Source organism: Helicoverpa zea, chromosome 7, assembly GCF_022581195.2.
Source record: "Helicoverpa zea isolate HzStark_Cry1AcR chromosome 7, ilHelZeax1.1, whole genome shotgun sequence".
Taxonomy (NCBI): domain Eukaryota; kingdom Metazoa; phylum Arthropoda; class Insecta; order Lepidoptera; family Noctuidae; genus Helicoverpa; species Helicoverpa zea.
In genome coordinates this window covers 9750394-9777593 of record NC_061458.1, presented here as the reverse complement: position 1 = coordinate 9777593, position 27200 = coordinate 9750394, and the positions used below count along the sequence as shown (strand labels likewise).

At 37.3% G+C, this 27200-nt stretch overlaps 2 protein-coding genes across 3 annotated transcripts; one reads left to right on the top strand and one right to left on the bottom strand.

The window, feature by feature from the left end:
* Positions 1-376: 376 nt before the first annotated feature.
* On the top strand, positions 377-16350 carry LOC124631746 (Fanconi anemia group M protein homolog). Of its 2 annotated transcripts, XM_047166325.1 has the most exons (18): positions 380-771; positions 2432-2564; positions 2874-3057; positions 3535-3800; positions 4099-4245; positions 4557-4681; positions 5121-5364; positions 5643-5751; positions 5883-5984; positions 6307-6490; positions 6794-6863; positions 10677-10880; positions 11228-11411; positions 11755-11940; positions 12302-14286; positions 14719-14894; positions 15107-15209; positions 15662-16350. In XM_047166325.1, exons 1-18 carry the CDS (start codon positions 599-601, stop codon positions 15875-15877), a joined length of 4791 nt encoding a protein of 1596 aa, XP_047022281.1. In that variant the 5' UTR covers positions 380-598; the 3' UTR covers positions 15878-16350. The 2 variants fall into 2 exon arrangements, with proteins under 2 accessions (XP_047022282.1, XP_047022281.1); XM_047166326.1 differs by lacking the exons at positions 15107-15209; positions 15662-16350 and having other exon boundaries at positions 377-771; positions 12302-14290; positions 14719-14778.
* LOC124631747 (cell division cycle 5-like protein) lies at positions 16339-26123 on the bottom strand. The gene is made up of 16 exons (XM_047166328.1): positions 25904-26123; positions 25547-25812; positions 24549-24679; positions 22686-22845; positions 22055-22223; positions 21637-21771; positions 21010-21164; positions 20408-20566; positions 20241-20316; positions 19950-20042; positions 19450-19621; positions 18846-19031; positions 18204-18409; positions 17647-17809; positions 17418-17557; positions 16339-17161 (listed from the first exon to the last, which is right to left on the bottom strand). The coding sequence occupies exons 1-16, from the start codon at positions 25946-25948 to the stop codon at positions 17021-17023; spliced, it is 2397 nt and encodes a 798-aa protein (XP_047022284.1). The 5' UTR covers positions 25949-26123; the 3' UTR covers positions 16339-17020.
* Between the last annotated feature and the right edge of the window lie 1077 nt (positions 26124-27200).

Sequence of the window (27200 nt, the reverse complement as noted above, 5' to 3'; positions counted from 1 at the left end):
AATGGATATTGGTGAAGTCGAATAAACAGAAGTGCTGGCGGAGTAGTAATATTTCAATGAAATCCAATGATAAATCAAATTATCTGCTTCTCGTGGACTCTCAGAAATCTTAAATACATACCATATACAAACACACAATCTATGTATATTTTATTTGGTCTGGGTGTTACAATATGTATTTATAAATATGTATATATGTAGCTCTATGTAGTTTATCAGTTGTGTTAGCACCCATAACACAAGTTAATTAATAACTTACCATGGGGCTAACCGACCGTGTGTGAAAAGGTGTCCCAACAAAGGTGTCCCAACATTTTTCCATAGTCAGATAGTCAGTGACAGTTATAACCGTCAGGTATCTAACGTACGTCAACGTCAGAAACAGTCGTTCATAATCACAAGTTTAGCAAATCTGTCAGTCAAATGAAATCGCCTTCGCTAAATGAAAGACCGCGTAAAATTCTATAATATTTGTTATTTTAATACAAAGTAACATTTCAAACCCAATAGATGATTCCTAAAGTGGATTCTGAGTATAATAATTATGTAATGTGTGTATGAGTACCGCGTTCTCTACAATAATGTGCAAGTTACAACTATGAGCAACATTCCTTCGACTAGTAAATCTAAACAACACGATGGATTCGAAGATGATGATCTGTTCGACGACTCTTCACTGCTGGCACATTTTGATAGTACCTCGATACAGAGATCCAAGTTTTCTGAGAGTGTCATAAATGATTCTGGGAATAGAAGTGCTTTGAATGTTAGGTGAGTTTGTTTTGATGAATAAAGTTTTCTGGCATAACTAAAAAAGCCTGTTTACTCCTTTATAGTTCATCATACTATCTGTAGAATTCTTCTAACAACTATTTCATTTAACAAAGTGTCACGTTTAGCGTGTGGACGGTTTAGATTTTAAATTAAACCCCACATTGTGAACATAAAAATTTATTTCCAAGGTCGCGATTCGAATGCCCGTCAGCAAAATTAATTTTGTTATATGGAGGTAAAGCGCGCTAGCACTGTCCTGGCTTCACGTGGAGAGATGTCCGGTGATGACGCTCAGCCGAGGAGGCGCTTCAGGGTGGACGACCCGCAGATGGTGATGCAGTATGGTAGAGGGTAATCGGTGCACGGTGCCTCTCGGTGCCTGTCGACGTTCGGCCAACGGATCAGCCGTGGCCCGGAGTTTAAGCCGAACTTTGAACCCGAACTTTGGACCCTGGAATTTACATCCATTCAAATAAATGTCCATTTCTGATTGTCCTCCTCTGACTGTGTTTGCCGCGGAAGCAGGAAGCAGAAGCTCAGTGCGCTTAAGGCGAATGTGTGCAAATTCACAGTCAGAATCGGAGTTTACAGAGAACAGCTGAAATGTAATTTTTATATAAAATGTATAAAACATATAAAAAATAAGATGCAGGGATAAGCAAATGAAAAGAATAACCCTGACTGCTTATGATGATGAAAAGGCTACAAATGATGCGACAATGTGCAAAGCAAGAAAAGATGAAATCTGCAAGTCATTTGCCAACGGTCACCCAATAGGTGGGTGGTAGCAATTACACGAATTGTTCAACACTTACCCAATACGGGGAGATGCACTGATTCTACAATATAGAGAATAAGTTAAACGAAATTTGAAAAATATGTTTTCAAAATTATAAAATAAAACCGTTAAGACCACGATTAACGTCACGCACTAAGGACTGGCAAAAGTGAGTGCTTGTAAGGAGCGCGTGAACGTGTGTCTTCCGTGATGATATTTTAAAAATGGTCGAGTCGCTAAAGCAGCTAACCAACCTCACGGTACACGCCCGTGAATGAGTAGCGAACGAATCCGATTTGCATTGGTACAGCAGTCCAGGTAAAAGAATCGAAACCATATCACAATGACGTGAAGTCCAATTTGGTTTAACTTGCCGTTGCACCGATACAGATAATGACTACGTACTGTTTGTTTTTAAGTTTTGATTAAGTTACAATTTTTTATTTCTAGACCCAAGTTGTTATAATAAATATGAATTTAAAAATACGTTAATCAGTTTAGTAAAAGAAATAAATAATACTTAATTAACGAAACAAATAATTGTACGCGTTTCTAAACGCAACCGTAGGTAGACATTACATTTATTTATTTATTTTTCTACCCACCTTATATTAATATTTTGATTAAAAACAAAAGGCAAGTATTTTAAAACGTTGACATTAACGTACAACGTTACAAAAGGAACAAAGATTTTAGTAATTTTCCAAAAACAAAGTGTAGTGTTAAGACTACACTTTGTACTTATTAATATAGTTGTTTACCTATTTAATTAATATCTGCAATAGATTATATGCAGAGCTTGTACATTTTCACAATTAAAATATCTACAGTCACACATAGATTCGTCATATCCTTTACAAAGTATATGTTTACTTATAGTGCATTATGTTGCGATGAAGAAATCAGTGGCTATGACAAGCTGACGGGAAAGACATGGATCTACCCAACCAACTACCCCGTCAGGGATTACCAGTTTAACATCATTAAAGCAGCCATACTGAAGAACACCTTGGTAAGAAATGTATAAGTATATTATAAAAAGTAGCAATCCCTTGCTTGTTTGTACCCTATGACCTCTGAAACTACTGAACTGATTTGAAAAAATATTTCTCTCTTCTCTTTATATTGTAGGGATATGGAAAGAACTTCTCTACAATGGAGGTGAAACCAAAAAACAGCTAGTAGTCGATCAAAAAATAAATGACAGATTTCACTAAAAATATTTTTTGTTTGATTTAGTGTCTATCTATATCCACTTTATATGATATTAGTGCATAGTTTATTGTTAAATTATTATTTAAGATATATTTTTTTGTAACAGGTGAGCTTACCAACTGGATTGGGCAAAACATTTATAGCGGCAGTGATAATGTACAACTTCTACCGCTGGTACCCTCTCGGCAAGATTGTGTTCACAGCTCCTACGAGGCCACTTGTTGCTCAGCAGATTGAGGCATGCTACAACATTATAGCCATACCACCCAGTGACACTATTGAAATGACAGGTAAAACTAGCTTACGAAATAACCTGCAACATTTTTTATTTTTATTTATCCCTTTATTTCAGGCAACTAGGGCCCGTATAAATACATACATATCATTCATAATAATACTTAAAAACGAATACATAAAAAGTATGTAAACTATCACTACTCCACACGAAGTTTCGGCGTCGTGTTACGCTGCGTGGTGTCGCGTAGCCATCCTCGGAATCTCCTACACTTATACACTCTACCATAATCACACACACACAGTCACAGTACCTACATGACGTGAACCTAATATACATATAGGAACATACATATTAAAACAACATTGTTTCCTGGAATCGTTCTGATAGTTTACACAATATTGTATAGCTGAAGTTTATGTAGTTCCTGTTCTAAATATAAAGCTCCTATTACAATGACTCACTGATAAGTCATTAATGAAGGAACCATTATTTAGCTCCATTGCCAATACTATGCTTAATATTTTCTCAGGTCACATGCAAGTCAACACAAGAAAACAACATTGGCAGAGCAAAAGAGTGTTCTTTGCCACTCCACAAGTGATTTACAATGACATGAAATCAGGAATTTGTCCATGTGACAAAGTTCGGTGCTTAGTCATAGATGAGGCACATAGAGCGAGAGGGAACTATGCTTACTGCCAGATTATATCCACCTTGGATGATATGAATCATAAAATTTATAGAGTTCTGGCACTGTCAGCCACTCCTGGCAGCAGAGTGGAAGATGTTATTAATGTAAGTTAAGAATTACAACATGTATTTAATTTAGTACCTGTTCCCAGGTTTATATGTTATAAAATGTATATATATGCCTGTGGTTACTGCACTGGATCTCTCTTCCATCATATGGGATTGCCTTTAGAAGTAAGCGAACATAGAATTAGCCTTTATTTATATGCTATAGATTGCTGAATATAAAAAATGTAATTTTTAACTGACTTGTTTCAGTTTTGCTTAGCTTAGGTAAGGAGCCAAAAGAAACTTGCATTTTTCAGTAACTTTTATTACACGACAATTTTTGGTCCGTTTCTAGGTGGTAAAAAACCTCCACATAGCTCACTTGGAGCTGCGTACAGAGAACTGTATCGACGTGTCTCCGTACAGCCACGCGCGGAAGATCAACACTACGATCATACAGCTCGGGCCGCAGCTCACGCAGATCCGACAACAGTATATTGAGGTGATATTACTTATTATTATTACACCTTCATATCGACTCCGTCAGAGGGAAACCCTTAAAGTAAATAAGTGCACATCAGTCTGTAATCAGCAAACACTTCAATAATATCGTAATATTATACCTACACCTTCTGATTAGAGGTATACCCTTTTTTTCAAGTACCTATACTTCTCTTATCAGTAAACAACTTCAATATATCATAGTTGCAAGGCAGTCTCAAGATTTATAAACACATTTCGTGTAAGAATTGAAGAATTGACACTAACAATTAATGATGTGTGTGTAATCATAGTAAACAATTGACATTTCAGATATTGGATGGATATGCTAGAAGACTGAAACAAATGAATATCCTTCCCCCTAATTTGGGGAACTTGTCCAAAGGACGTATTGTGATGCTTTACAAGGAGTATCAAAATAAAGACCGGGCTTCTAGGTGAGAAAATTGTTTTTGCCTCTGGCAGAATACCTACATAAATCGTAAACGTGAATATCTATACTATAATATTATAAAGAGGAAAACTTTGTTTGTTTGTTTGGTTGTAATGAATAGGCTCAAAAACTACTGGACCGTTTTTTAAAATTCTTTCACCATTCGAAAACTACATTATCCACGAGTAACATAGGCTATATTTTATCCCGGTGCGGGCAGTAGCTCCCACGGGACGCGGGTGAAACCGCGGAAAAACGGCTAGTTATCCTATAAAGAGAAATAGTAGAGACATAGTATACTGATATATTATGTCTTGCTGCGGGCGGCGTGGCCATAAAACCATGTTAATGTTACGTGCTTTATTTGCACGTTTTCAAAACATAGTTTGGTCTACGTGCCGGTAAAAACATGCACTACATCCAAATCATTATTTTTTCCCCAGGCATCCCCAACACAACTACATAATGAAAGACTTCACAGGCCTGATATCTCTCTACCACGGCCTAGAACTGCTAGTCCAGCACGGCTCCAGGGTGTTCCTGAACTTCTTCGATGAGCACCCAGAGAAGTCCTGGATACAGATGGATGATAGGCTCACAGCGTTGCTGGAGAGGCTCCGAGATGATCTCGGAGTCAATCCCCTGGCGTTAGATAGGAGTATATTGCCGGATGGGACTATACCTGAGGTACGTACGGATATTTCGCCTAGATAACCAGTATGCTTTTGATGGAATCGGCCCTGAAAACACATCAGTAACTGAATTCGTTTTTATTTTTTTATATATGCACATTTTTTTTTTTCAAAATTCATGCATTCATTTCATCGCAATTCATTTCATCTTTAAACTAGGTTCAATATTTTTGTCAAGACTTGCATTTAAAGGGCGTGGAAGTTTTTAGTGATGGTTTTATTCTTCGGATTTGACTTGAAAAATGTTTTTTAGTTTTGTCTTTCATATTGCAGATGCCAAAAGACTTATGCTTCGGCCACCCCAAGTTTGATAAGCTTAAGGAAATAATAACGTATCATTTCACTAAAGCGCAACATAATAAACAGGATACAAGAGCCATAGGTAAGCTTACAAGTATAGTTACAAAGGTAGGTTTTACAAGTGCAATGAACTCTTGCACAATAATTATTTACTGAATTTTTTTATATCAATATGTTGTATCTGTTTGTAAAACAACCCATTTATTTTCGCAGTATTCTGCGAGTACCGTGAAAGCGTGAACCTGGTACATTGTTTGTTGCTGCAGTGTAGACCTCTTGTCAAACCACAGATGTTTGTGGGCCAAGGCGCCTCGGGTAAGATCACTTTTATGATATGCTTAGTATATTATTATGTTTTTACGAGAAGGGTGCCAACATTGTGCTACCTGAAATAAAGTCATCGATATAATATAAACACATTTTCAAGATCTAATTTTAAATATTTTTGATATCATGACAAAGAATTCGTTGTTTGTTATTTTCGCTTGGCTCTTAAGATCTTAGCATGACGAAGAGTAGCCCCAAAACCTTATTTAAGAAATATGCAATAAATTATCTTTCCAAATCCAGTGACTATAAGCATTATTTCCATCAGATTTTATTTGATATCTACCGAATTTATCATCTTATATTCCAGGCAAGGACGGCAAAACAGTAGTATCCCAAAAGCAACAGTTGCGAGTGATGCGCAGTTTCCGCGAGGGTCAGTGCAACGTGCTGGTGGCCACCTGCGTCGCTGAGGAGGGGCTGGACGTCGGCTCCGTGGACCTCATCGTCTGCTTCGATATATCCACCAAGTCGCCTGTCCGACTCGTGCAGAGGTCAGTTATATACTTACTAGCTGTTTACTCGCGTCCAATGGGAACTACTGCCCGTACCGGGATAAAATAAGACCAATCTTTGACAGATTGGTCGTGATTTGTCAATGAACCCGAACGCCTCGTCAGTTTCAGTAACTGATCGTTTTAAACTGAAACAAAACTAAACAGTACGTTACCGTGACCTTCAAAGAGGCGCTTGACATACCTTTCTTCTGGCATCTCCGCTAACTTTCATTCCTCGAAACTAACGCATGGCAAAATAGTCTATTAAAATTATTTATATGTTTCATTTTGTGACCACAGATGTGGCCGAACAGGTCGTGAGCGAGGGGGACAAGTCTTCATTCTAGTCACAGAAGGCAGAGAGCATCAGGTAAATTATCACCTGATTTAATGTTCGTATTGCATTTTTCTTAAATCCGCTTTCAGATGTCGATAATACGCATTTACAAGTTCGCTTAAGACGCCACCGTGATTTTGATAGCCGTTTGCCATGCCAAATTATAGGACTACCCGCTTACCAATGGATCTGAAATTTTGATATAGGTAAATTGATATCTTTATCTAGATTCTGCCAGAACGAAAACACGATACTGATAATTTTACTCGATCATAATTAATTCCGAAAACACGTCTAAAAAAGTACTATTTTTGAAATTACAAGGAAGTTACACTATCTTTATGTTTCAAAATTACTCTAATATATTCTTAACATCAATATTAACGTTCTGTCAAAGTCATTTTTCCATAACCATTACCAAATATTTTTAATTAAAGTTTTAAGATATTGGATTTTTTGAGCGGCAGCGATCATGATAGACGCTACGCAATTCTGAACCTTATGTCCGTGCTCTAGCGATTGATACACAATGTGTACGGAGACGAGCCAGTCCGGCGATAGCCCTCGTCGAGGTCGGACCTGCGCATGTTGTCGCTCCGGCCGTAGGTATAATAATTTGTGACGATAACTCAGATTTGCGCGCGGCCCTATGTGTGCGTCGGCTTGTAAATATACAACTTTCGCTCGTGTGACAGTGACGTCGTCCGAGCATGACGTGTTCTTATCGCTTTTTGTTATGGGTACAGTCGTTTACAAAAATGTCTAGTTGTTCACGAAGAAAATGTTTAAGGAGTCAGGTAGCGTTTCAAAAAATGAAACAACATCCAAAGCTTTTTATTATTACATCTTACAGTTTTTCATTATTTTCTCATAAGTTTTTTCAAATTGACATTGACAGTATCTAAGAAATAAATGAGGTGAAATATCTAAGATGAATTAAATACTCCTTACATATTTTCTAGCTCGGGGTACGAGGACAATAAATAAAAGTGTGGACTTGATTTTTCAAGTAGCGATTCAGAATCATTATAAATAAATAAATATTTTTATTGGGTACTAAACAAATCAAAAACTAACTTAATAATTTCAATAGATATTTACACAGATAAATAAACATTAAATTACGTAATAACTGTTTTTCCTTAAACAGCCGTAACCCCTAAATAACTGTATTTGTACCCGACTGTACCTCTTGTCACGCACACAAAGTCACTGTATATGTACAAGGGTTACCCACACATAACCGCGCGCAAGACTGAGTTGAACTTACTATAAGCACTCTGAGAACAAAAAATCTATGGAGACCGTGTTATACTATAAATTCTTTTTTTTTTACATTATATTATTATTTATATTTCTGTTTTAATAAATATGTTTAAAAATGAATTAATAAGCTTCATTACTTCTTTGATACCTTACAGCTTCACTACATACATTTATAGCATACATAACACACAAGATCTGCGACGCTTTTATTCCTTAACCACTTAATTTTTACTAGCTGTTTAACGCGATTTTAGCCGCATTCCCGGGGAACTTCTTCCTGTGCCCGGATAAAATATGGCCTACATTCACTGGGGATAGTGTAAATCTCTAATTGTGAAAGCAAATCAAATCAGTTAAGCAGTTTCAGAGCTTATACAATCCACAGAAACAAACAATCAAATCTTCCCTCTTTATAACATTAGTATAAATTATTTAACACTGGTCAAACGCTTTCATTTGATACCCATATTGAGAGAGCTATAAAAAAACAATGCAATTCAGCATTTTCTGGCGGTGGCTATCTTGGACTTTAAATAATATTATACATGATTCTACATACTAATCAAGCCCTTTCATTTGATATCCATACTGAAGGAATTGTAAAAAAAATATGTTATTCGCCATTTTGTGGCGGCGGCCATCTTGGGCCGATATTCACCAAATAAAGCTAGGAACACTCCCGATTAATTTCATTTCAAACAAAAAAACCTAAATACATATCGATTCATCCGTTCTGGATATACAAACACACATACACGACACACCACACATACATACACACAACCATACGCGTCCAAATTATCATATTACTCTTCATAAAAAGTTTTCATTACAAATAATTTTTGTAAGTACAACAAAAAAAAAATCCGGTCAAAAAATAAAAAACTTAGGTAAGTTGCGGCTCCCTATCTTCCCTGTTCGGTTCTCCTGACCCCGCGCTGACCTCGGCGTGTGCGATTGGCGCGAAATTCAAATTTTACACATTGAGTGAAGAGTATAGCTTGCGCGACGCGATAGACGCGGAAGTGTAGTGGGCGGAGCTATCTAAAATCAAAAAATCCGCGGTGCGGTCTTAAAATTACTTTTTCATCCCACCATCTCGGAAAGAGTAGTTTTACCATTTGATATCTGAGCGCAAAAGCCGTTTTAAGGCGAGGAATTGGTCAACAATAATTCCATAACCGGCACGCGCATCTAAGGCGCCAAAAGGGGTCGGAGCGTCTGAGCGGGGCGAGGATAACAATACGCGCGCTAGCTTATAACTAAAAGTCGTAAGCGACAAAATGGTTTTGTAATTTTATTATTTAGAAATGATAATTTGATAAAAATTCCTTCTACAATTTTAAAGAGTATGTACATACTCAACTACTAAAAAAGTTAAGAGGCTTAAATCGGTCCCGTATGCCCATAATATGTGAATCTCTTTTTAAAAAGAGGTATGTTTGATATATTTTTCTCTGTTATAAAAGTTACCTAATCATGTTTCTACGTCTAACAAAATAAGGTTTATATCATGAACTTTCAGGTAACCAAGTTGTATTTTGATCCGTTTTGTATTTACTGAGAAAAATTGAAATCCTTGGCGCCAAAAATTCCAATTCGTCCTCTTAATCCTCTAGAGCGGCAAAGTGATTTGAATTTAGAACATCGTGTGCAATACTCCATTTGTGATAACCTTGATAAGACTTTCCAAACAAATACATATTAAACAAATAAAATACTGCTTAAAATAATTATTCAATTAGTTCAGTAATTTTTATTATTGTTTTTACATAGATTTTTAACTTCGCTTCATTTTTAAACTAAGTTTTCAAATAAATGAACTTTAATGGGTACTTCTTTTTAATTTGATACCTACTAATATCTGCGCGCCATTTTGTTTTTTTTTTTCATTTAGTAATTTCCTCGATGAAATGGGATGAAATTATTTTTTTTTTTTTGTTTTGAGGTCGATTTTAAACCTCATTACATTTTTAAACTTTATTTTTTGCATAAATAAATTTTAATAGGTAGGTACATCTTTTTAATTTGCCATGTGACGTGCGTGCCATTTTTTTTTTTAGTTTAGAAATTTCCTCGATGATGTGGGATGAAAAGTTACGTGTTGCACTCGAGTGCAAAGATTTTTCACCTTGTGCTCTTTTGATTCCCTCGCTATCGCTCAGGATTCTAATTATTGAAACACGAGCGTAGCGAATCCTTCGCTTGCTCGGTCATCAAAATTGAGCCCGCGGTTAAAAAGCAACTTTACTCTCTTGTATAACAAATAAGTATTAAGACCTACTGTATCTACTACTGTATATGTATTTACTACACTAATAAATACTTTGACTTTATTTATTTTACATCTTTTATGCAATTATATTATTGTCCCACTGCTGGGCAAAGGCCTCCCCACCTCGTCTCCATACTGACCCATAAAAAAAGTATTGACCCAGTAATTATTATATTATTTAATTAATTTTTAGATAGTAACTTTTTATGTACAAGTATGTATGTATGTAAATATAAATTAAAAATACTCTGTCAATATTATGCACTCTCAAAACTAATGTGTGCATTTTTTCATCCTCACCACAGACACTACAAGACTGCATGCGCCAAAGAGACGGACTCAACAAAAAGGTTCTCCAATCAAAGGAGGTTGAAAACAACCTCTACAAGTTGAACCCTCGCATGATACCGCACGACTTCGTGCCGCAGTGTCAGAAGATGTTCATCACGGTGGAGAAGAAACCTGATCCTAAGGAGAAGAGTAAGGAAGGGATTGAGAAGGCTAAAAAGGTAAGTTTTAATAGCATAAAAAATATGAATTACTATAAGCGACAATAGGTAAGGTGTTTTGCAACTCTATTACCTACCTACTATTTGCTTAAACGACTACTTAGCTCTGGTCAAAATATTAAGTTTTACATAAGAAAAAAAAAGCTATAAATCACAATAAAAAACGTGTTTTTTTAAACTCGATTGCATACTATACTTGCTTAAGCGGCTACTTTTCCCTGGTCATAAAATATTTATGAAGTACATAATAATCTTTAAAATAATCAGCCAGAATCTAAACAAATAATACTTTCTAATCACTTGGTCTAATACAAAATCTTAAAATAGTATATCTGTTCTTTTCATAGGGTCAAAAAGATTTAAGAACTATGCTGCTAAGTAGACCTTCCACAAGCGGTTTGAACTCATCCAACAAAGAAACTGAAAGCAGTAGTATAATCACTGACGCAGAGTTCAACGAATTGTTCCCACAAGGATATACTAGCACTACATTGTTGGCACAGCCTAAAGAATATTGGACTATGAACAAGGGTAAGAAATGAGAATTAATCTTATGTCTTATTTTAATATAAGAGACCAACCAAACTCTACTCTTAAAAATATATTTTTCACCAGAAAACAGTTCACTACTTTTTTTTTTTTTTACAATTTATGTATACAGTGAAAATATAAAAGAAGTAGACATAGCATATAAAATAGTACAAACACTACTTTCACACATTTACCTAAAAAAATTTGAAAACTTTAAGGTATGTCTATATGGGCCATATTTGCCTGATAATAAACGATAAAAAAATCAAGCAAACTTGATTTCTGGCAGAATAATGAAAGTTGCCAGTTTTATCATCATTCTTACTGACTTTGAACATTCCAGAAACAATTAAGAATCTCCCAACATCTGATAGCAATGAACTGAAGCTAACTAAATGGCTTGAATGGCAGCGAACGCTACAGAAGACTATTAATATACACCATTCTAAAGATACTGAAATATTATCTGAACTGTTACAATACAGTGATGCAAAAAGATTCGAATTGCCACCATCTACACAGAATCCTTGTAAGTATACACTTTATTTTATTTAAGAAAAAACCGGCCAAGTGCGAGTCGGACTCGCACACGAAGGGTTCCGTATCATTATTTATAAAACGAATAAAAAAATCACGTTTATTTTATGGGAGCCCCCAAAATATTTATTAAATTGTATTTGTAGTTATAGTGGCAACAAAAATACATCATCTGTGAAAATTTCAGCTCTCTATCACGGTTCACGAGATACAGCCTAGTGACAGACGGACGGACGGACGGACAGAGGAGCGAAAACAATAGGGTCCCGTTTTACCCTTTGGGTACGGAACCCTAAAAAATTACTGCCCCGAAACCATATACCTAACTTACAATTGACAATATTTAATTACAGGTTTTTCAAGTCAAGAATTACAAACACAACCTCACATGCTCACGCCCCTCACTCCAGTCAAATTAACATCTCCAGCGAAATCTAAACAGCCGCCTAAAAAGAAACAAAAAGTCCCGATTCCTAAACCACTAGATAAGAGAGATGGAGACATTCGAGCTCTCTTCAGTACTGCTACTAAATCCACCAAAAGTTATACCAAAGTTATTAACGACTTAGGTCTTCAAAATGACGGTAGTCTACCCACGCGATTGATCAGCTTACTTGTTGACTTAAGTGTTGACAATACAAACGCAAACAAAAAATGTTATGTCTGCCAAAATATCTGCGAATGCTCTCTTTTGAAAGGTATAAAACAAGAAAATAAAGTTCCAATGGTGCTACTAGAGTCTGTAAGAAACCCAAAATTACCTAACATTAATCTAATCGACGATTTCGACGCGGAAACTATATTGAAATGTATTAAGAAGCCAGAAGAAAATGAACAGAATGTTATAAACAATTTTGATTTAGACGCAGATTTCCTTTCACCCGAATATGACATTCCTTCACCTTATATTGAAGAACAACCTAAAAATGAGAATGTGTCTATGGCTTCGGATAACTTTGATATTGGTGACATAGCTGATATATTTGCTGATAGTAGTCCTGAGGAAGCTTTGAAAGAAGAAAGTCCAGTCAAAGAGGAGAGCCCAGTTAAAGAAGAAAGTCCTTTAAAAGAAGAGCCGAAGGAAGCGAAAGCAGCATTAGGATACTTTGGTTTGGACAGTATAGATGACATATTTGCCGACGATGAAATTGATAATACACCCCCAGAACCGACGCAAAGGAATCAGCACAAACCCAAAGAAGACGTCACCACGCAAAACGTAAAAATAAGTAGATCTCCAACGATAGAAAATCCCCGCAGTCCTTCAATATTATCTGGAAGAATAAAACCTATAGAAGTTCCTACTTCTCCGATACTATGCAGTCAACCACGCAAGTACCAACTCAGCACCAAAAAAGATAAGCCACATAGTTCCACACCCATCATAAGTTGTAGGAAACAACTGATAAAAGAACCAACGAACAATAATAGCTTAATGTCCACCCCTGCTGAAATTCCGGGAACTTCGACTAGAGATAGTCTAAATAATACCACTAATAAAAGTTTAATGACGATAACACAACTTGTAGATATGATTAACAAAACGGAAAATAACGCATCAGCATTTAAATCTACTGTTTCTGATAGACAACCACCAGACGACGAAAGAAGTACATCACCAATTTTATTAACACAAGCTGAGAGAAATAAAACTGTCAATAAAAATGCTTGGGACAAATCAGTAGCTTCAACATCTCAGAACTTTACAAAAAGTCTTGTTATACTGGACAGTGATAGCGATAGCGATTCAGACAGCACACAAATATATGAGCCTACAGATATACAAACTACTGTTAATAACATTGAAACATTAGATAAAACTAATGTCAGTCCTTTAGGCGGCAAACGAAAAAGAGACTTAGAAGATAGCAGCGTGATCACAGCTTCACCATATTTCAATAAGAAACCAAAATTAGACAGTGATGCTGAAAAGCAAATGTCTATACAAGAAAAAGTGTTAGCGGTCATGCGAAAGAACAAAAATGTCGTTACGAACGATAAAACCGTTCTAAGCTGCATGGTAACACAGCCGAATTTCTCATCACAAAAGGAAAATGAGAATCCTCAGTTCTTAAATGGCAATGGCGTAATTAAATTGAGCTTGTTACAAAGGTTTAGAAGAGATAGCAAATATGACACTACTAAGAATAAAGTGAATGGAATATACAGAAGTCCGATCAAGCCTCAAGTAAAGCCAGCTGACAATAAACGAAAACTAGCGTTTGATGATAGTGACGATGATTTCGTTGATGATCAGAAGAGCGATGTAAGAAGTCATACAGAACACAAACATAATGATAATACGTATAGATCTACAACTAATCATAAAGTTCGGAAAGTAAGTAACCTCCTTACATATAAAGCAGTAAGCGATTGTCTTAAACACCTACCCGCGGAGAGAACTATCTCCCGCACATGGGTAAAAAATAGCCTATACTTTAATGTAATAAATTATGTTATTGCCGAGTTTCATCAAAATTTATTCAGTGGTTTTGTCTGAATACCCACTTGCCTACGAACTTTATAATACATATTAGCAAGGCAAGGGCAAGGATATTGCCGATAATTATACCTGCTATATATAAGGATAGAGCCCTGACCTTCACCTGCGCAGAAGTGATTTATTGGTTTATTGCCATAAGTGTACGGTGCGCAAAACGATCCCCACTCTTTCGCCGAGAGCTCATTATCCGTGCCGATAACTATAGTAGGATTGCTTGCAGAAAAATATTTTACCAGCTCTGGAATTGCATCAATATTATAATTGCAGAAAAAGAAGAAAGGCAACGAGTTCTTGGACATGGAAGCGCAGCTATCTGACGATGATGATCACAGCGGTGACGAGCTCTCGGACGAGAGTGTCGGCAGTATCATCGACTTTATATGCGATGACGACAATGTGACGCATCATGAGGACATACAAGCTGTGTACCTTAAGTCTATCAAGTAAGTACAGAAATATCCCTTTAGAGAAAATTTACCCAGAAATTGATGGTGCCGAGTTTCATTTAGGTTTCTTCACTCTGCTAGTACTTGTGGATTTATATGTCTCATACTTTAGTTTTTTTTTTTTTATGATGTCCAAAGTTCTTCCCATATTTAGCTTATTCTAAGGCCAGTAAATGTATTTAAAATTACGTGTTTCTTTATCTTTTCAGGAGTCCCGTAAGAGCCGGTGCTTTTAAAATACCTGAATTGCCAAAGAGGTTCAATAAAGAGGATGTTTTATCGCAGTATGTTGAAGAGGACTCATATGAGATGGTATGTACTTTCGGATTTGTCTGCTTAGACGACAGACCCGTGCCGACGGCGCGCGTTGTTCCACGCGCTCCTCAAAGAGATGTCAGCAACCCCAGCAGGGCCAAGGCCTGCCGGGGCTGCGGGTTGTTCGAAAGAGATACTGCGGCCCTGGCACATAAAAAGGCCTATGACGGAACACGACGGTTTTTAGTCAGTAAGAGTCTCGACACTCCCTCGCCGCTGCTAACCCACAGCGGGAGAGGGTCATTGATGATTTTTGACGTCGTTAATAAAAAAAAAAAATTACTTTCGGATTATCACTACCGGATAAATAGAAGCCTATCTGGTTTTCTGATGTTTAAGCTAAATTTTTGCCAAAGTATGAATCTCGGTTCTGCAGTTTGCACATGAAGTAGGAACAAACATACACACCCACGAATTTTCACCTTTATAATATTAGTGTAATTTTACAGGATAGCTTCTGTGTGGACTCCAACATTGGCTTAACACAAGGTCACGAAGTCTCGGAGCTGGAATTAGCTGAAATGTTATTAGAAGAGCAAAAAAAAACTAAGAAGAAATATAGACGAATATGTTCACAGGACGACAGCCCCGATGTTACGGTAAAAAAGAAAAACAAACCTAAAAGGAGACTGATTGAAAGTGATTCTGATGACGATGGTGCTTAGTGAATTTTAACTTACTATTTATCGTGCATTATGTATGACAAAGATGTTTTATCAAGTGTTGTTAGATAGAAAACCAATAAGGTGCAGTAAAACCGCTGTTTTTGTTATTATAGGCAAACTGCTACTGCATTGTAGCCTAACATATAAAGTACAATTGGGTCTCAGCATAATTGTTTAAATATCATTAGTTATTATTTAACTGCGGGCGAGTCCATGATAAATAGGTACAATTTTGAACATGACCTAAACTAAGTAAAGATGAGTTTTATAGACAAGTATCCAGCCGGTCTGGGTAGTACCGAAACTGTGATATAAATATGTATAATTAATGATACTTTGTATTTATGATTTTGATTCTGATTCCTAAGTTCATCTTATAATTTATTACGGTTAATGCTTATGTAATTTGTTATAACTTGTGTAAATCATGTTGTATATAAAATTTGAAATAAAAAAAAACATTATCTCTTAAAGTTATGTATATTTATTTTCCATTTCTGTCATATTTTACTGCTTATTAAATAATCAAACTCGATGACCTGATTAGATTTGAATCAAATAGACATATTCGTCGCGAGTGAGCTTGCTTGATATGATCGATAAAACACAAGGTTTTATTCGAGAGAATATCAGTACAATAGCAAAATTATTCAACACAGGTGAATAGGCACGATAAATATGTCGATTCGTTTCAAGCATTTGGGGTTCTATGTTAACTCAATGAAACGCTTCCAGAAACTATTGCAAAATTAAAGTGACAGCACTATTTTAAATGCATGTAAAATTAGTAGAACTCCGCACATAATATATTGTCCTTAAATAATTTTCTGAAATGTTACAACCGAAACATAGTGACCGAATTATATCGAACTTGAAAAGTTACATCAATAGATTGTGTTGAGTTAGAATAGACCCTACGTAATTAAAGTACAACTATTATTCTTAACAATCAGATTGCACAGACAAGTGTTGAGCGGTAGATACTGGTTAATCAAATTCAGTTCTATTGGAAATAATGATTTACATTCAGTGACAACGACAAACATTTCGTGACATGACAATTCGCTCACAAAACAATCGATCATTGCACTCAATCATCTCAATTTGTTAATTAATAATTATTTAAATATACCCCTAATATAATTACTCCTCAGCTACTTTCGATTCGACTTCTTTAGGCTGTCTTCCTTTATGTAAATCCTCTAATTCCGCTTGAAGCTCTGAGTATCTCTTCTGCAATTGTTTTTCTCGTTCCGTTTGGCGGTTTACGTCCTCAGTCAATGACTGGAAATAGAGCAAAAGAGTGTTATAACAAAATGTTTTGAATAGATAAATGTTAATTAATTTATTTCTTTCTATCCACAAAAGTTACAATGTCAAGAATATAATAATTTGATACTATTAACTTTGTGAGAGAAAACTCGATCGTTTGATGTAAAATATAATATGTTTGAATACTCTTTCAAGAATTTTTACTTTCATAAATGACAAGGCAAGAATCTTGTACCAATAATAAAAGTAGTTGATTTGGGATACATACCTCTATCCTACGTGGAATGGCTGCTTTTTCTTGTTCAGCAAGGAATTTGAACGTGGACAGTTCCAAATTGGCCTGTTCTATCTGGTCCTGTAATTCTTGGAACTGCTTGATTAGGGACGCCGCCCGACTTTGATAGCCGCCTGACAATAGAAAATACAATATAAAAATAAACAATTTATCATATTATTGTAAAAAATATTTACATTTTCTTACATTTTCTGTATCGTACCTGTTAAAACCCTAAGTTTCTTCTCCATTTTGGAACATTTCTTGGCTTCCTTAGCCATGTGACTCCTGTTCTGTTCCAGCCGTTTCTCAGCTGATTCTAATCTGTCTTTCTTACTTGCTAAATTGGCACGAGTATATCTGTTTTGGCCTGGTAGGAAGAGTACCTGAAAAAGATGAACTCCTTTAAAGATACAATGAAAACAAAGCCGTTATCGATAAAAGAAATTATTTTGGTTGCAATAATAACTAAAAGCTGCGTAATCTACTAAAACATCATCCTTCTGCCCAATCCCAATTATTAAGGTTGGCGCAACATTTCTTCTTGCAAACTTCGGTCTGGCATCATCTTGACCAATTGATTATTACATTCTTGACCAACAAAGGCCCGTTTTCACCAACAACATAAACGTCAGTTTTTTTAAACAATTTGAAAAGAAAACTCCTTAAAATTAATCGCGAGAATCTTGGTAAAACAGTAGTATTAAGAAATATGACTTTTATAAATGGTGAACTTTGGCTAAATATGACATAGGTATAGAAAGAAAATGCTCAACTTACTTGCGCAAGACATTCTTCCCACACTTGTGTGTAGGCATCCATACTGAGTTCTCCGTGGCCCATGCCCGCCTTCACGACCTCCATTTCCTTCTTCATCTCCAATTTGGCGGCATCCAGTTCTTCAGACGAGAACTCTTCGTAAGGATGCTGTTCCAGGTACGCTAAGTGTGATGCTTGCAGTTGTACCGCCCGCTTTTTGTCTACACCTGTTTTTGAATAAGGTTTGGGTTAGTAAATGATGTATTGTGATTTTGCTTGACGTGACATAAAAAATATGACAAAAACAACTTCAGTCTTTGGTCTCCCTAAAAATAGGCTGTGATCATATCTATTTGATAAGGCAAAAAATCACTTCACATTTAAATTCAGGTATACGAGGGGGAATCTGTAGTGAGAGTATATGTGAAGCAGTACATAAAAGGATATACATAAAGGAAGGAAGGAAATAAAGGAAGTATATGTATAAGAGATAAGGGAAGTATATAGGAGAGAGCACATATTAAAGAAGTATATAAATAGGTACATTCATAGGTGAGAATATAGGGCGAGTACATAAAGGAGTATAAAAGGAAGTACACAAAGGAAGAGGGACACATACAAATAGAGTACATAAGGACAAAAATATAACCAAGCTACACATACCCGGCGGCGGATCCCTGAGCGCGTCATAGTGCAGCATGGTGACCATCTCCTGCTTCAGCAGCTCCTCCGCGTGCTGCAGCGGCGTCAGCAGCCCGCCGCCGCCGCGCACCACCGACGCGTTCACCTCGCCCGGCCGCACGCAGCCGCGCTGCACGGCTGACGACCGCAGCTTTAGTGCTGCCAAACCTGCGGGTTGGGAGAAAAACAACTAAATTAATTTAAGGTATTCCATAGTGATTGTTAGGTTAGAACTAGTTGCTTAGTAAGCTCTTACTAAGAATGTATCAAGACTGGTTATGATGTGGTTATCATTGTAGTTAAATAGTGCAACCCACCCTAAGTAATCAATTTAGGAGTAAACCAAAGAAGCAGTAAGTATCTATCCTCCTCAGTCATTAAGCGGATCATATTTTCGGATTTTATGTGTAAATCTTTGATAAGCTCAATGGGTAATCACAAGCCGGAAGGTATTATATACTACCCGCGTAATTAGATTTTGAAGGTCAGAAAGGTCCACAACTGAGACAGACAGCTCCTCATTAATCCTACGTTCTTATCTAGAAGCCAAATATGTAGAGTAGAAGTAATATAGCAATAAACTCACGTAATTCCTCCTGTTGCTGCAGCAGCCTGGCATCAGCATCAGCCTGGTCTTCCACATGAGCGTCGGATCCTGAGCTCTCCATGGGCTCGTCGTCTTGGTCCGGTACCACGATCTCGTAGTCATTGCGCGGTGTCGGCAGGGAGGATAGAGCGTTGCGGACTGATGCCTTTTGCTGAGAAACAAATAGAGGCAGTTATTTATTAGAGTTCTTTACCCATAGGAAAAAACGTGGCCCTATTACTAAGTCATCGCTGTTCATCTTTCACCAGGACATATCCCATGAACCAGGATAGTTAGACAGCTGTTTCAAAGACGATGTATTATTGTTACCATTATATAAACGAATACCAAAAATTAAGATTAAATAAAATATTTTATTCCCATTACAAACTTAGATTGGATTTTTTTCGACGAAATTCTCACAGATAATTTTTTTTAAATTATAATTTTCTTAAAAATAAAAATAATTATTTACTTGTCAAAAATCACACAATACCAACCTGTTTTTGTAACTGATTAGCCACTTGAGGCGTGTCTCCGGTAGACAGCCTGTCTTCTGGGTTGATGCTCAACTTATCACGAAGACCTGGCGTCTGTAATACATATGAACAGTGAGAAAATGTTTCGAAAAGAGTATTATCGAAAAAACTATCCCTCTTATTAAGGAACAAGGATTAATGCTACACCAAGGAAGAAAGTAATAAATATACATTTTCATTGACAAAGACTAGGATTAACTTTAATAAGGGGGTATAGGCATGATGTGGTATATGGGTATATATTTTACATACGGCTAATCCTGGTTGCACGGCTCCGTGACTAGGCGTGTTGAAACTGCTGGGAGTCGACACCTCGCTGCGAGATGATCTGTGTACAAAATTGTATTAATTTAAGACTGACTCGGTTTCACCATCTAGTAACATTAACATATTAAACCTTTCCAATTCTTTGTTCTTACCTGAACGGCGTAATTAGCACAGTGTTAGGTGTAGCGACGGCCTGCGACTGCGGCAGAGCTCCGGAGAAGTCTGTCTGATGCAGAGGAGTGTTGAGTCCTCCCTTCAGTGGCGTATCCACGTGGGTCAGCGCCATCACGTTCTGAGCTTCCATCAGGATTCTAAGGTGGAGAAATAAAGCATAAATGATTTATGAATCAACTAAAGAATATAAATAGTCGCAAAATTAGTGTCACATATGTGTGTATGTAGTAAGTAAATAAATTTCTGTGGTAATTTTATAGTGGAAAAATATGACTAAACTTAATTAGTCCTTTACAAGAGTGTCATCGTTCTCGTAAAATCCGATGTCGTTCCGCATCTAGATCCGTTCCGTTAGTTCCACATCTGTATCCCTATGCTCACAAATAAACACATTGAATTAAATAGATTTCGAGCACCTTTCCGTTAGGTTCTGGTTTCGTTTATCCCTCTTCCATCCTCCCCACCTGCTAACGGTGCAGTGTACCTCTCCTGGTGGATGGCGGGCGTGAGCGCGTACTCCGCCAGGTACTCCGCCAGCAGCGCGTCCGTGCCGCCGCCGACAGCTAGTGGTGCAGTGTACCTGTCCTGGTGGATGGCGGGCGTGCGCAGCGCGGCGGGCGCGGCGGGCGTGAGCGCGTACTCCGCCAGCAGCGCGTCGGTGGCCGCGCCGGCGCCGCCCGCTGACTCGCGCGCCGCCTCCGACGCTCGTCCCAGCTTCACCACCTGCTGCAGCTCCTGGGAACCAGCGACACATTCTTAACAAAGCCCGACGGAAGTTTCCAAACGGAAGCCCGACGCGGACACGCGTTGCGAACACGCATTGTCCCCGCGCGCATACGTCCGCGACACGGATAACAGCGGCACTCAATGACAAGCGTATATATAAGATGTCACGAAGTAAGCACACATTGCAGACGTCCGCACGTTCAAAGCAATGAAAGCCCTAACAATATATCTGGCAACTTTCTATAAGAAAATGTATCCTATTTCAATAACTGTGCACTCTACAAGTAATGTAAGAAGATCACTTGATATACAAAAAAACTAACTAATCAAAATAGCCTAAATAATCAGCTTTTTCAAGTCAAATATTACATGAACAGTCGCCAAAACTCTAAAAATGCTAAAGTGCTCCTAGTACTGTACTCCTTGAAACAAAACTACTGAAAACACTGAATTTTATTTTATTTTAAGATTATTTCCTTACCTGATCAGTAACTTGCGGTTCAGGCAGCACCAGCTTGCTGCGTTTGCGCGCCGGCTGATCGCCTTGCAACATCGCTTGCGGCACGTCATTCTCTTTGCGTTGCTTCAACTTCTGTTTATCCTTGCGTCTGTCCCTCTGTAAGGAATAAAGATATTAAGACATATTTTACTTTTATGATGGATGAACATAAAAACATTATTATAACTTCATAAGCAGGGTAAGTGCAGCAAAATTATAATAGACGCTGGAATAAGATAAAGTAATGGATCTTGAAAATTTAGCATGAAACTTAGCGAGATTTTTTAAACTTTTGTCTTGACTTAATAGTTGTTATGTACCCAAAACTTATTGTTACTTATGTTTACGGTATTTAAAGTTGACATTACAATTCAAAATTAACAAATACTGTTTAAAATACCTCTTCCTTCTCTGAATGCAGTTCTCCATCGAGGTGCTGTTGACGCAGCCGTGAGAAGTCTGGCGCCATCGGGTCTACTACTTCAGTGGACGTGTCATAGAAACCTGATGCGGGCTTCTTCTCGAACGGTATCTCCGAGTTGTAGTCTACACCGCGCTTCTTCTTGCGCCTAGAAGAAATAGAGGATTATGTTTCTTGTTTAATAAAAAAATATTATTATTATTATGTCATATCCTAATTGAAAAATTGTCCAATCAGAAATCACCTTCGGTGTAAGTTTGTGGGAAGCTATCTAAGTAGGTTCGACTTAATAAACAACACCCGTGGCGTCTACCTGGTCCAGCGTGGGGGTGGTATGAGAGAATTTAAACACACCTGATATATCATCAACCTTTGCAACCCCTCCTCAACTATTTAAAGTGTAATAATTAATTTCCTATTTGTGTACACAGTACAATTTGAAAGATAGATAGATGGATATTCTTTAGTAGGTACACCAATTTAACATTTTTGATTTTAATCTAGTTAAAGTAGATGACATAATGGGCGGTCTTATCACTAAGAGCAATCTCAAAATATAATATAATTTGCTCAGCTTACTTTTTCCCTGTAAAATATTTGTATTCCTTACCTAATGGGCACAGCAATTCCTGCAGCGCTAAGTTCTCTGCGCTTCTGCAGTGCAGCGAGTCTTCTTGCTTCTTCCAGCTGCTTCTCACGAGCCTTCCTCTTGGCCTTCTTACCCTGAGTGTTGGCAAGACGAGCTCGGGCTTCTGACAGCATCTCCAGTTCTGTACCAGACATTTTTAAGATATTTATTTAGCCTTTTGGACTGGGTGAGAGACCTGATACTTAGATTGTGTTGTGAGTTATAAGATGTTTCTCAGCTCAGTATGCCTGTTAGCTACCACACTCATTCTACTCCATTTTGGCAAGCTACTTAAATAAAAGGTGCTTTGAGGTAAAAGTTCAAAATGAAACATCAGAGCTATATGACATTAGCTCAGGAGTCCCACAGGGCAGTATTTTAGGCCCAGTTCTACACCTCATATTTACTGCTGATATACCAATAAAAGAAGATACTATGATAGCCACGTATGCAGATGATACTGCTATATTATCGGTGAACACCGAGGCTGCATCCGCATCAGCAACGCTACAAAGGCATCTCATAGAAATTGAAGAATGGCTAGGGTTATGGAGAATAAAGGCAAACAACAGTAAATCGGTCCATGTCACCTTCACTCTTAGAAAAGGCGATTGCCCACCAGTTACCCTTAACGGAGAGCAAATACCGCACTCTGACAACGTCAAGTATCTCGGTATGCACTTAGATAGGAGACTGACATGGAAAAGTCACATCTGGACTAAGCGGAAGCAACTGGATACAAAATTCCGAAGCTTGTATTGGTTGGTAGGCAAAAAATCCCAACTGTCTAATGAAAGCAAAATGCTAATCTACAAAGCAATCCTCAAGCCAGTATGGACGTACGGCATCGAACTATGGGGCACAGCATCCAGCAGCAATATTGATATCTTGGAAAGATTCCAAACCAAGAGCATTAGGTGCATGTATAACATACCTAAATGCATCAGCAATAAATATATTTTACGAGATCTAAATCTTAATACGGTGAAACAAGAAATCTCCATCAGAAGTTCCAAGTATCAGACCAAGTTATCGAAACATGTAAATGCCTCAGCTACTAAACTAACAGGCACTGGCAGCGTTCAGCACTCAAGACTGAGGAGAAACAGTGTTCCCTCCCTCAAAAACCGTTTTCCAACATTATAAAGAGTGAAGTCAATGGACCCCTCTTTAAATTAAAGACACACTCAGGCTGAGGTCAAAGAAAATAACAGCTAAATGTGGAAAAACAGATTGCTGTGCTAAGCAGGATTGAGGAAAAAAAAAAAAAAAAAAAAAAAAAAAAAAAAAAAAAAAAAAAAAAAAAAAAAAGTATGCCTGTTGACAAAGGCCTCCTCCAGTAGCTTCCATTGTTTCTGATCTTGAGCAACTCTCCTCCATTTTGAACCCGAAAGTTAAAGATATATGTGTGTTTGAATATTATTCAATGTGATGATTAACACTCAATCCGTCACTGTGTGAGATGAGGCCAATGCTCAGCAGTGGGATGATAAAAAGGCACTTTTAAGATATTGTAAAATGTACAAAATGTATTCAATGACCCTAATATTTGTAAGGTACCATCAATGACAACTTCATATTTGATCTTCTTGGTTGTTGGGTAAACAATATCAAAGCATTTGTTGTTTGCATACTTAGATTCTTCTGAACTACAATATAATTTTTTAAGAACTTTTGAAATTACAATACATTCAAATAGGAATTACATATAATAGCCTATTTCACAAACTTAATATCTGCTGACAAAGTTCGCAAAGCATTGCAATAAGTTTCATAACTACATTCTTAGGTTTTTTTTCCTATTGTTCAAGTTTCTTAAAGTTAATTATCCAACTATTCACTCACCGTCTTCATCCATATCCTTGGGATCAGGACGGGCAGGCTTAGTCTCTGGGTTGGGATCTATTTCACCAGGTTTCAGCTTACGGGGATCATCACCCAAATCCTCCCCTTCTTCCTTCTTCTGTGCTTGATCCCTGTGTCATTTTGATAAGTTAGTGTTCATTGTTCTATATAGGGCGACTGTTACTTAGAGACCTGTATTTAAACATGAGATTGTACTCATATTACAACACTTTCCCAAGGAAAATGTATATTTAATCTCCTTTGTTTAATCATAAATGGCATTGGGATAAGGAGTGAGTGCTAAGTTCCGCTTAAGACAGCTACTTGCTATTCTGATTAAACTAGTGAGTATAACAAAAAGTTTATTTGGGAACGTGTGGTGGAAAGTCTTTTATAATCATGAGTAGAATCAAATATGAGAGAATCACATATCAAATATTAAATCTAGCAGCTCACAGCAATACATTTTGGCTCAATATAAGTTTTAGGAATCAGGGTTAGTGTGTAGCAAAGGGTGTGCAAGGCTTTTGGGACTTTTTTCAAAATTTTTCAAAAATTTTTTTTTTCTTAAAATGCTTAGTTTTTCATTTCCATCGTATAGAATACCTAAAAATAAGAAGAAAACCATCTGGGCACCTTTTCCCTTGGACCAACGGTTCGCCTGAAAATGAGCACTGAAGGTCATTCTAAGCAAAGGCAAAGTCGACGGAGCCCCGCATAGCGGGGCTCCTACTTCTGCGTGGTTTAAAAAAAAATAACCACAACGAAGGGGATGGCACCAGTTCAGATCGGGATGATGGTTAAATATTAACGCATTCTAGTAAATTTATTTAATATTGAACATAGGCTCGCTGTAATATTTATTTGTGGTTTTCATGTCTAACGTCTAGCTTAGTCTTGTTAATTCGAACAGGGAAACTAGGTGCAGCTGCTAGAAGATTACAGTCTTCCAAACATTGAAACTGCAATTAATTGATAATATGTAGAACCATACTTACAGCAGATACTCGTATCTTTCGAGGCACTGTGCAGCCGTGCGCCCAATGATGGGTGCAATAGTTCTCCATTGTGTTGGCATCAGCTTGGCCAAGTGCAGCAGCTTCTCGTCTTCCTCGCGAGACCATTCTGTCTTCTTGATGCTCGGATCCAGCCACTCGTACCAACGAGCCTTGCATTGTTTGGCAGATTTCCTGTGCAAAAGTGATGCTATACGGGACCATTGATTTTTCCCATATTTCATCACCGCCGCCTTTAGGATTTCATCCTACAAATGATTTCATACATTTAATATTAATGTACACTGTAATATGGTGGATCAATAGAAAATATAACGTTATCAAAATAAAATTACAAACCTCGGTGTTGCGCCAAACGCCACCTTTTATCATAATTCGCGGCATGGTTCAGGATTTTTTATGCCACCCACCACGAATTACTTGAATTAGTTCACTTGTAGTTAAGGCAAATATCTGTAATTTTGTTTAAAATCACATAGTATTCACTTCTTTAAATACAAAATAACCAACGCGAAATTAGGTCCGCCGTCTGATAGAATGAAATGACGTTTAATTGCAGTGCTGCCAACTCTTGCCAAAACTTAATATTCTTAAAATCAATTTACTCATTTTATAAAATATAAAACTTTATTAGACATTGTTAACAAATCACCGATTCACACCATTTCACACACTACTGTGTAATGCGCCAATTATGGGGAATAACGTTTCGTCAAAATCTTCGCCAAGTCTTCATTATTTACTGCATGTACGGACAATAAGTTTGCACAATTCGTAATATTGTGCAAAGAAGATGGATCAAAATTGCCCCACGTCCTATAACAATGTGACGTATCTCAAAAAAAAGATAAAAATGTTTAAAAAAACTTCTGAGGTAGTTTACACATTTTGTTGTCGAGTTCCCTCGACCTTCTCTGGTCTCCATCATCGGGTCAGCTCCAAACCTTCACTGTTGCAAAGGTCTATTCAATACAAATAATATAAGCCCAAACACGAGGTAGTTTACATATTCACTTGTCGAGTTCCCTCGACTTTCTTTCGTCTCCATCATCAGGTCAGCTCCAAATCTTCACTTCTTCACAGTTTTTGTCCTGCGCATGCTTACAACTTTCAAAAGTTGCCCTGAATTTCTCAGGGTTTCCATCATCAGATCCTGACCTGGGGCCCGATTCTCCTAAGTTAATAATGTCAAAATCGAATAGTAATCGAATCGCAATACGATCGTAATAGCAGTTTTAACCATATCGGGCATTCTGCTACTAATAAAAGACCAATCGTATTCGATTGACATTTGATTGGTGTGCGATTGGTATGCTATTTTGGTAATTTTGGTCTATACGGTAGTTTGCCGTGCAATCATTTTGCAATCGTAAAACATTTGCAGACAAAATGATTCATTATTGAATGACAGAAAAGAATAAAAACGTTTATTTCAAAGAAAAAATAGCGGAATGCCACATACGCTTCAATAGTAATCGAGTCGGGATTGGATCTCAGTCGAATCGAGTCGAACGTCAATCGAAGGTCGCTTAAGTAAAATTAGGAGAATCGGGCCCCTGATGATTATGGGACCACCTGTGAGGTTTACCCTATCAAACAAAAAAATAATTCAGTAAAATAGTCCATAAATAGTCGT